Genomic DNA, 12,217 nt, shown 5'->3' with positions numbered 1-12,217 from the left:
TATTGCAGTCAAAACCAAAGATAATGATGATGAAGATGATGACGATGGAAATTATTCCAATGATAATTATATTGGTGGATATATGTAAGTGCACCATATCTCTTTTTATAAATACATGCAGCATATATGTAGTCTTATAAGGTTTTAATCTTCCCAATATAAGTACATACATGTGCACATGCAGGATATATTTGGTCTTATAAGGTTTTAGTCTTCCCTATATAAGTACATACACATGCACATGCAGGATATATGTGGTCTTAAAAGGTTTTAGTCTTCCCTATTTAAGTACATACACATGCACATGCAGGATATATGTGTTCTTAAAAGTTTTTATTCTCCCCTATATAAGTACATAGACACACACATGCAGGATATATGTGGTCTTATAAGGTTTTAGTCTTCCCTATATTAGTACATACACACGCATATGCAGGATATATGTGGTCTTATAAGGTTTTAATCTTCCCTATGTAAGTACATACACACGCACATGCAGGATATATGTGGTCTTATAAGGTTTTAGTCTCCCCTATATAAGTACATACACACGCACATGCAGGATATATGTGGTCTTATAAGGCTTTAGTCTCCCCTATATAAGTACATACACATGCACATGCAGGATATATGTGGTCTTATAAGGTTTTAGTCTTCCCTATTTAAGTACATACACATGCACATGCAGGATATATGTGTTCTTAAAAGGTTTTAGTCTCCCCTATATAAGTACATAGACACGCACATGCAGGATATATGTGGTCTTATAAGGTTTTAGTCTTCCCTATATTAGTACATTCACACACATATGCAGGATATATGTGGTCTTATAAGGTTTTAGTCTTCCCTATGTAAGTACATACACACGCACATGCAGGATATATGTGATCTTATAAGGTTTTAGTCTCCCCTATATAAGTACATACACATGCACATACAGGATATATGTGGTCTTATAAGGTTTTTGTCTTCCCTATATAAGTACATACACACGCACATGCAGGATATATGTGGTCTTAAAAGGTTTTAGTCTTCCCTATTTAAGTACATACACATGCACATGCAGGATATATGTGTTCTTAAAAGGTTTTAGTCTCCCCTATATAAGTACATAGACACGCACATGCAGGATATATGTGGTCTTATAAGGTTTTAGTCTTCCCTATATTAGTACATACACACGCATATGCAGGATATATGTGGTCTTATAAGGTTTTAATCTTCCCTATGTAAGTACATACACACGCACATGCAGGATATATGTGGTCTTATAAGGTTTTAGTCTCCCCTATATAAGTACATACACATGCACATGCAGGATATATGTGGTCTTATAAGGTTTTAGTCTTCCCTATTTAAGTACATACACATGCACATGCAGGATATATGTGTTCTTAAAAGGTTTTAGTCTCCCCTATATAAGTACATAGACACGCACATGCAGGATATATGTGGTCTTATAAGGTTTTAGTCTTCCCTATATTAGTACATTCACACGCATATGCAGGATATATGTGGTCTTATAAGGTTTTAGACTTCCCTATGTAAGTACATACACACGCACATGCAGGATATATGTGGTCTTATAAGGTTTTAGTCTCCCCTATATAAGTACATACACATGCACATGCAGGATATATGTGGTCTTATAAGGTTTTTGTCTTCCCTATATAAGTACATACACACGCACATGCAGGATATATGTGGTCTTATAAGGTTTTAGTCTTCCCTATATTAGTACATTCACACGCATATGCAGGATATTTGTGGTCTTATAAGGTTTTAGTCTTCCCTATGTAAGTACATACACACGCACATGCAGGATATATGTGGTCTTATAAGGTTTTAGTCTCCCCTATATAAGTACATACACATGCACATGCAGGATATATGTGGTCTTATAAGGTTTTTGTCTTCCCTATATAAGTACATACACACGCACATGCAGGATATATGTGGTCTTATAAGGTTTTAGTCTTCCCTATATAAGTACATACACACGCACATGCAGGATATATGTGGTCTTATAAGGTTTTAGTCTCCCCTATATAAGTACATACACACGCACATGCAGGATATATGTGGACTTATAAGGTTTTAGTCTCCCCTATATAAGTACATGCACATGCAGGATATATGTGGTCTTATAAGGTTTTAGTCTTCCCTATATAAGTACATACACACGCACATGCAGGATATATGTGGTCTTATAAGGTTTTAGTCTTCCCTATATAAGTACATTCACACGCACATGCAGGATATATTTGGTCTTATAAGGTTTTTGTCTTCCCTATATAAGTACATACACACGCACATGCAGGATATATGTGGTCTTATAAGGTTTTAGTTTCCCCTATATAAGTACATACATGTGAAGATGCACAATATATGTGGTCTTATAAGGTTTTAGTCTTCCCTATATAAGTACATACACATGCACATGAAGGATATATGTGGTCTTACAAGGTTTTAGTCTTCCCTAAAATAAACTGAGGTTCACAATAACAAAAAGCTTTCAAAGCATTGTCTAAACATACCAAAAGGCATGCAGAATGAGCAGTTACACGATGGAATCACTCAGAGCAAGTCTTGTAGCACTAAAAGCACGAAATTTGTTTGACAAATTGTCACCTACTATATTTGCCTATTTAGGTAAACAATACATTTTGATATATATAGTATGTTTCTCAGGCTAATTATTTGTTGAATATTCATTCCCAAACATGATTTTAATTTGCCAGGATCACAAAAACAGGTAGATCCCATGAAGTTACTTAGACTCTTAAAACCACTGAAACATATTCTGATTAACACCTGCAAATGATCTCATCTGTTGTGTCATATTTGCCATGATGTTTATAAGCTGAAGTATATATATTGTTGGTAAAATGTGTACATGTGGTCTACTTTTGAATGACTCAAATGTAAGGAAATAGCAGTGAGCATATAGTGTCAGGAAATTTAAAGTGACTGTGCCAAACCATGATTTATTGATAAACAAATCCCTTTTTACAACTTAATCTGGTGTCATGGTGAAACTCAATTTGGACAAAATGCATTCATAAATCATTTTCATCCTAAATCCATATTATATCTACTAGTTGTGGGAAAAATAGAAAATCGGCAAAAAAATATGGAAACATATTATTATAGTTTATTTGTATAGTGCTGCAAAATTCTGTAGCACTGGATACAGAGATACAATGACAAAGATTTGTGATAAGATAGAAAACATAACAGACTAAACAAATATAGTACAGGAGGAAGAGTGCCCTGCTCCGAAGAGTTTACAGTCAACAGGTTGAGTGTGCCGAGATATAAGGTTAAGGGTAGCTTGTTATATGGATTGTAATTTCAGCAAACACTTTGCCACTGTTATATGTTATGATGTAGTCTCTGGAGACATTTATTGTTTATTATGAATACAAGCTTAACTAAGCAAAAAGGATCATTCTTGAGTATTCTTTGATATTTGGGTTACAACAGTGGGTCAAGGCAGTTCAAGATTTTTTTTGGGTAGGATGAATTCTGGAAATGTTACATATGTGTGCATGGCAGGATTTGGTAAGAGCTTTAATATGTGGAGTGAGTGTAAGTTCATAGTCAAGTGTGACCCCAAGACACCTGGGGTGATGTGTTGAGAGTAACTTTCCAGCTGTAAGAGAAATGTCAGGTGTTGGAGGTCTCTGAGAGGGGAGGGGGGATAAGAAGCAGCTCAGTTTCAGACAGATTGACTTAGAGGTAGTGTGAAGACATCCAAGAGCAAATTTCAGAGAGACTGTTAGTAATCTGGTTGAGTAAAGAGGGAGAGGCATCAGGAGATGAAAGATAGATTTGGGTGTCATCAGCATATAAGTCATATAAGTGGTACTTTAAGCCAAAGGAGGACAAAACAAGGGGTCACAATCTAAAGTTAGAGGGTAGCAGATTCAGGAGAAATTTGAGGAAGCATTTTTTTTACAGAAAGGGTGGTGGATTCATGGAATAAACTTCCATTTGAGGTGGTAAACACAAAGAATGTAAAGGAATTAAAAAATGCCTGGGACATGCATAAGGCTTTCCTAAGGAAAAGTAACCTGTAATATGGGTAGACTTGATGGGCCTTTTTGGTTCTTATCTACCGCCAAATTCTATGTTTTTATGTTTCTATATAAGTTTTCCAAAAAGTAAGGGACCCGAGACATAGCCTTGTGGTACTCCAATTGAGAGAGACAAAGGATCAGAGGGTATGATGTTAAAGGAAACTGTAAACAAATGGTTTGAGATAAATTAAGCAAACCAAGAGGGAGTTGTGACTCAGATGTCAAATGAATGCAGGATTACATAAAAGAGGAAGTCTGGTTCCTGGCCTGGGAGTGTGACTGAAGTTTAAGTCAATACAGAGGAAACAATGTACAGATATTGTAAGATGGTAAAAAAAACAATCTGTTACAAATGGACTGAGAACAAATACTCTCCTAGTGGTTAGACCGCTGCCTTCTTTCAGTCTCTCCCCAGGGACTGTAGTTAAGGTAGATTTTCAGTGGTAGATGGCGCAGATCTTTAGTGTTAAATTCAGGCTGGATGTATAACAATCCTTCTGATGACAAAGAGAGAAGGACTTGGTGTGTATGTAAAAGCCGATTAATAAGAGTGCAATATACTCACTCCATAAGTTGCATGATATCCGCTTGTCTGGAGTATGTCACACAAAGGTCCAGTAGCAGTGATCCACAGGTGTCTTGTAACAATAATGGTTTAACAAACTGAGAGCAAGAAAAAAACTCCAGTGAAAAATATGTAGAATCTGTTATAAATTGAATAAGTAGTAACTTACTCCATCAAAATTAGACGTCCAGCGATGTCACAGCAAAGGAACAAAATAATATTCCAATATAGATAAAAATTATTTATTAGCTCAATGCGTTTCAACGTATGCAAATGTCTTTTCAAGAGCAAATATAAAACAGGTAAAATGTGATATACCTTTAAATCCTCACTTCCACTTGACCCTCACCCCTATTTAAGGAAGCACTTCTCAGGTCATAATTGCCTGAAAATTAAAGTTCAATTCGTATGTGCTATGCTGAACACGAAATCTTAACCTTATCAAAGGTCTTGTTATAAGGTTTTAACCTTATCTTCAAAGTTTATAATTGTCTTCGCTCTACTTACTGCCTTTTCCTAAGGCATCTCTCAAGAACTTTTACTCCGGAGTTCGTGACATAGGATTCCTGAGCCTCTGGATCTACTTTCGGATTTCCGGCCAAGCCGCACTCACACAGCGGTTACCGCTCCTCATGAGCTGACGTTTTCTGCCTTCTCTCTACAGCTGCAGCTCCTAGACTGGGACACTTTCATACCGCTCTCCACGCTACAGATTGGTAATGTACAAACATTACCTGTGACCTTTTTTGGTTGTGCTCATTTGCAAATCCTCTACTTTATCGGAGTTACTGTGTTAACCTCTCCCTGCTCTTATGATAAAATCGCCGGAACTGTTAGTATGTATGGAAATGTAAATATGTTAGTGTGGCTGTTGTGAGTGCGGGAATAATCATCTGGGATATTTATTTGGAAGATTCCACGTTGTAATTCTTATGAACTAAAGAGTTTTTACCTGAAGACTTTATTATTAGTCCATTAATTCAGACTTTTATATATTCTTCCAAACTGGAAAGATTTCTTTATATCCACATCATTTGTTCTACTTATTGGATAACCAGTACTTATTCATATAAGTTATACAATTACTAAACAGTATTTGTCTCACTTTGTATAAACCGTAAAAACTACACTTTCTACTTGGTTTTTACACACTAGAGCTACAAACCCTCATTTAAAGGTACAGGGTATATTTAAACTTGTAGTTCCTAACAAGTGTTTACCTGAGTACTGCATAAAAGCAGTTGAAAGATTTGTAAGCTGTGACAATTATAGCCGGTTTAAATACAGGTGATCTATGTTCCATCTTCCTGTGTAAAACAGGAAATTGGACTCACAAATAATTAAATTACAAACATCTGATATAACTCGTATTCATCCCTAACCAAATGTATACATAATTACAAAGTTAGATTTCCAATTATGCCGCTAAATAAGTAAAAATTTCAGTGTAATGTCAAATGGTTAGGTGTGAATATATGTATCAACCAATGAAAATATGAATTGCTATATGATAGCCAATAAGGGAGCTCAAAAAAAATAGTCCTCAATCAAGTAGTATTGTGCAAATAGTTCTGTTTCAGGTCCTCTTTTGTCACATGATGTTACGGATCAGGAGAGAAGAACATCCAAGATGGTGTAAACCATATTATAACCAATGGAAAGGATCATAATGAGTAGTCCTCAATCAGGTGGTAATTTGCAGATAGTTCCATTTCAGGTCCGCTCTGGTTACATGATGTTGCGGACCCGTAAAGAGAAGAAAACATTCTGGATGTTTACGATCCTTTCCATTGGTTATAATATGGTTTACGCCATCTTGGATGTTCTTCTCTCCTGATAGGTCCGTAACATCATGTGACAAAAGAGGACCTGAAACGGAACTATTTGCACAATACTACTTGATTGAGGACTATTCTTTTTGAGCTCCCTCATTGGCTATCATATAGCAATTCATATTGTCATTGGTTGATACATATATTCACACCTAACCATTTGACATTACACTAAAATTTTAACTTATTTAGCGGCATAATTGGAAATCTAACTTTGTAATTATGCATACATTTGGTTAGGGATGAATAGGAGTTATATCGGATGTTTTTAATTTAATTATTTGTAAGTCCAATTTGCTGTTTTACACAGGAAGTTGGAACATAGATCACCTGTATTTAAAATGGCTATAATTGTTACAGCTTACAAATCTTTCAACTGCTTTTACCTGTTTTATATTTGCTCTTGAAAAAGACGTTTGCATACATTGAAACGCGTTGAGCTAATAAATAATTTTGATCTATATTGGAATATGATTTTGTTCCTTTGCTGTCACATCGCCGGACGTCCAATTTTGATGGAGTAAGTTACTACTTATTCAATTTATAACAGATTCTACATATTTTTTTTTCTGGAGTTTTTTTCTTGCTCTCAGTTTGTTAAACCATTATTGTTACAAGACATCTGTGGATCACTGCTACTGGACCTTTGTGTGACATACTCCAGACAAGCGGATATCATGCAACTTATGGAGTGAGTATATTGCACTCTTATTAATCGGCTTTTACATACACACCAAGCCCTTCTCTTTTTGTCATCAGAAGGATTGTTATACATCCAGCCTGAATTTAACACTAAAGATCTGTGCTATCTACCACTGAAAATCTACCTGAAGTTCAAGTCACCATAGGACAGAGAGGCTACAGCAGTTTGTGTTAGAGGAGGAGATCCAAGTTAGCTAACAGGTTAAGTGATTGTGAAATTAATAGGTTGTGTATTGAAGTGAGCTTGTTACATATAGAGTGTGCATTACAAAGGGCACAAGAGAAGTGCGGGGTATTAACAGAACTGCAGTTAATGAGATTGAGCGGGTTACATGGGCAAGGTAAAATTCTATTACCTTTATTAGTAGACGAAAAATAAAAACAAGATACAGATTTTAATATTTAAATTACTGTCATACATGTATGGCTGTCTGATGTGTTTTGGCTAAACACTAGCCTTATTCATAGACATATAGTTTGTTATACTAACATATAATTTAATCAATAAAATCCCTATTAGGAGAGTGCAAGACAGTTTTGCAAGATGTAGTCTATCAGTCATAACTTGAAAATTAATTTGATAATCAAATCTGCCACCTACACCTTGTAGTATAGAACTGCTGTTAGATATTATGCTTCTCTAAATTGTATACTCCAATTGGAACAGAAGACTGTAAATCTACAGAAATGTAAATTATATAATTAAGTGCATTTTATATGCCGAAAAATTAATTTTTGTTATATGTTCTCAGTACGGTGCTTCCAGATGAAGTTGACGTAGCTCCTTGTTCTGGTCTTACTGTGCCCTTGAGCCTAGATAACAGTGCCAGTGTCTCCTCAGGTAAGGTTATGTACTCCTCATTCCAAAGACACCACTCAGCATTCTACCAAGATAATACTTCTGAAGTTTGTAAGACAATCTAAAATTGAAACCTCAGTCCTTCATTCCATCCATCCTACATTTTATCTTGAATGGGTTGAACTTTACTTGTTTACTTACTAACCCAACCCCTGGACATCTTTTGCTCCCATGGAATGTACAAGCCACACCTCCATAGACTACATCTCAAGTTTTATAAAAAAATGATTGGTATGCAATGGGCAGAGTGGGATAATAGTTGGTAGACTGATAACAGAAGGATATACTGAGCACCTTAAGACAGATACCTACTTTAATCCTGCCCTAAGATATCAGTTTTACAACATTTTAGCCGCAAAATTATGTAAAAAGCAGAATTATATTTTTACACAAGTCAATATAATAAAATGCACATACACATGTGTAGTTAGACATTAGACTGGAAAACAAACATAACTTTGCTCCTGGGTTGTTTTTTTATAACAATAATTACTTATCAAACATAACTTTGCTCCTGGTTTTTTTTTTTAATAACAATTAATTACTTATCAATCTTTTCCTGCAGCAACTATAGCGGATGACTATGAGAATGTGGAGAAATCAAGAGACTCAATGGGTACGATACCATCTAGACATTAGTTTTTCTTCATTAAAGTAACTGACATTGAGCATAACAAGTGTGCTTACGTACATAAAGGAACCGGTTAATGACACACAAGGTTTCAATGTAGCAGTGACATCTGAAAGCAGATGACAGATAACCAGGTTACAGGAAGATTCTTGAAGAGATACCAGAGTGTTCACATTATTAATGGACACAGTTGAGAGACTAAAGTGTTGGGATATTGTGGGTAGTTGATACAAGTGGACCTAGAGGGTGCAATTTAGATTTTTAGTTAAAGAGAGAGCAGTTGATGAGAGATGAGAGTGATGGTTATAGGGGGCATTTGGTGAGAGATACAAGTGTTGGTTATATAAGGGGCAATTGGTGAGAGATACAAGTGTTGGTTATATAAGGGGCAGTTGGTGAGAGATACAAGTGTTGGTTATATAAGGGGCAGTTGGTGAGAGATACAAGTGTTGGTTATGGGGGGGAGTTGATGATAGACATGGTGGATGATGAGATATAAGGATTTTGTGGCAGTGAAGGGTTTGGGTCCAGCATAATTTCTAACTTTTGGCACTTTAACTTTTTTTTTTAAATTAGTGACAGATTTACTTCTTTGTCCCCAGGTGAGAGCCTGGAATACGTTAATATGCCCAGCATGGCGGAAGCCGGGAAACAGCATGATGCATTTATTGTTGGTGAGTTTGGTGTGGATCGTCTCAGGATCATTCAGAAGAAAATATATTTTTTTAAATGTATTTGTAATATATTTAAATCTTTTTTAATTTTACATTTTTTTGTATCTCTTAATCTTTGTGCAACACATCCCATTTTATCTTGTGCATCTACCTTTTGTAGTTAGTTTATGGTAAGTTACACAACGTCTTCCTGCTCATGGCCTTCATTCTACAAGACAAAGGCTTAGATTCACTAAAGCTCCTTAAAAACTGTTAAAGAAAAATGAAAGAAAACAAAAACTAGAGAACCTTGTTAGGTGTGAAATAGCGAGACACGGCCGCAAGACAAGATACATCACAGTGGCAATTGAGTCTTTATGAATTCCTCATGCTTGAATGGGACCACATCTTTAGAACACCCTGAAATGCCCACTGACAGCCCCTTATTTGTGTCTGCGAGGTTTCAGCAAGACTTCTTTGAGAATATTTTATAATTACAATATTTTATATAACCAGTTTGGTGACAAGTGGCGGATATAATTATCGCTTTTTACACATTTTTGTTTGTTGTGCAAGCAGTGGCATGCCCGGGGGAGCACTGCCCCCATGAGCCCCCCAACTGTAATCATCTCTCAATCAATTTTGAAGATGATCTCGCCTTAACAATGAAGTTGCCTTTGTGAAACTGAGCACCACTTAATCCCCAAATATACACCAATCCATACCTGGATTAACCCACCTCACCCAAATGACTTCACCCTAGACTGACCCACCCACCTTGCCAGACCCTACTTCCCACCGCCTTACCGAGCTCCTGACTCAATTATCTCCACCCCCAAACTTCTAATCATGGTAGAAAGTAATTAAATGTTGGGAGGTATGCTGTATGGTCTTGGAACTACAAGCTGTCACTATACACACATAGCAAGTGCAATTCCCACAACACACAGCCAGACTGATAAAAAATATCAGCTCAATACCAGACAAGAATCATTTTGCACCTTATCTGTTATGTAAAAACAGTTCAAGTCCAAAAAAAGAAAAGAAGAAGAGGCGCCCTTGGTGCAATAACTCAAAGACAATGTAATGGCGTGTAGCAACAGCAGATATGATACTCACAAACCAAGATGCACATCCAGTGCAATACAACACGGACCGAGGCTTCAGTGCCGCTCGGCTGACTCGAACACTCCAACAGAGCAGCTGGCCCACAAAGGGGCTCGTCTCCAGTGATGTCACAGCTTCCGGTTCCAGCGGGAGGAACACAGTCTATAGTGTAGTAACACCTACGATAGGTCTACGCAATGCGGGTTCCCAAGCATATATCCAATAATGAAGGAAGAGAAAGGTTCAAATAAAAGTTGGATTTATTAAAATAAGATAAAAATGTTGCACAGCAATGCGTTTCTCAGCAAAAGCTGCCTTTTCATCAGGCTGTATACTACATAATAAAACCGTGCTCTATTTAAAACCCTCAGGTAGCCAATCAAACCGTCTACAGATTACACACCCACAACATCAATCGATGTCTATTGGATGGCGAGATCGGCAATAGGATCCTATTGAATGATTGGTTGCTTTTTTTTTTAATAACAATCTTAAGAACATATTAGCCCCAAGCAAAATTGTTAAACACAAAAATACTATTAGAGCTGGTCCTCAGAATAATAGAAATATAAATATTAAACATACATCCACAATCAGGAAAGGGGCATTCAAGTGTAGGGTTGTAAATTGTAATGGAAGGGCATCTTTCCATTCCCATGTAAATATGAAAAATTGCCAAATCAGAAGTTTACTGACTTGTGCTTCACACTATGTAATTTACTTGTTATCTTGTGAATGTGGAATTCAATATGTGGGCCGGACGATTAGGTACCTGAGCTATAGATGGTCTGAACACTATCACAGTATTATTAAAAAAAAGACTTAGTGTTATCAGACATTGCCATATGAAACATGATGGGAATCCTAATTGTTATACCATTACACCTATAGAAGGCATCCCCACATCATGTATTTACAATAGATTCATGAGACTAAGGCAAAGGGAAACCTACTGGATCCACAAATTAAAGACTTTGTATCCCTTGGGACTTAATATGAATGTGGATTTGGTGGCTTTTTAGCAACCATAACAGTGGGATATCACCTCTGCCTTAGTCTCATGAATATCTCGATACAGGGTTTATTGTTCACTGAGGGTTGGTCTCATTTGTGTAGTCATCATACAAGGCTTATTAATTTGATCCCTTATCATGTTGGGGAACTATTGCAATAAAGGATAGGAACACTTACCATTCAGATTTATGTGTAGAATAACTTTTGTTTGTATGTTCACTTATTGATTTTTATATAAATATGCATTTTCAAATTTACACTTATAGATCAATATGAATTTATCATGAAATTACGAATTAAGTCACATTTTTATATTATTATGCACTCGCTTTTATTTTACATTTATTTATATGAAATATGCTTAAATGCTGTTTATTTACATATAGCTTATTCAGCATATATTATTATTATTATATATTCCTGACATTTATTGTATGTTTATTTTAAATCACTATAACATTATTTGGATTAATAGCCGATAGTATTATATTACTATATTTATTTAATTAGTTACTTCACTTGTAACATGTATCACGGTTTATCATGTTCTGTTTGATTGTAATGATAATGATGCACTTTATGATCACTTTTAATATGTTTTTGTTCAGATAGCGGTCTTGTATAGAAAGTCATTTTGATATTATTGTTTGTTGTTATTTTGTACCTGTGATGTATTGGCCTTTCTATATTTCTCAGCCACTTAAACAACTAATAATTCAATAGGATCCTATTGCCGATCCCACCATCCAATAGGCATCAATTGATGTTGTGG

At 35.9% G+C, this 12,217-nt stretch overlaps 1 protein-coding gene across 1 annotated transcript in view; it reads left to right on the top strand.

Moving 5' to 3' along the window:
- Nucleotides 1–12,217, top strand: part of LAT (linker for activation of T cells) — a 100,805-nt gene that overhangs the window by 74,305 nt on the left and 14,283 nt on the right. The window contains exons 8-11 of the mRNA XM_053695154.1: nucleotides 9–84; nucleotides 7,934–8,022; nucleotides 8,606–8,656; nucleotides 9,274–9,345. Of these exons, the coding sequence (XP_053551129.1) occupies nucleotides 9–84; nucleotides 7,934–8,022; nucleotides 8,606–8,656; nucleotides 9,274–9,345 (288 nt within the window). The remainder of the gene's footprint in view (nucleotides 1–8; nucleotides 85–7,933; nucleotides 8,023–8,605; nucleotides 8,657–9,273; nucleotides 9,346–12,217) is intronic.

The sequence above is a fragment of the Bombina bombina genome, chromosome 11, assembly GCF_027579735.1.
Source record: "Bombina bombina isolate aBomBom1 chromosome 11, aBomBom1.pri, whole genome shotgun sequence".
In the NCBI taxonomy this organism is placed as follows: Eukaryota; Metazoa; Chordata; class Amphibia; order Anura; family Bombinatoridae; genus Bombina; species Bombina bombina.
This window is presented reverse-complemented; position numbering and strand designations above follow the sequence as displayed.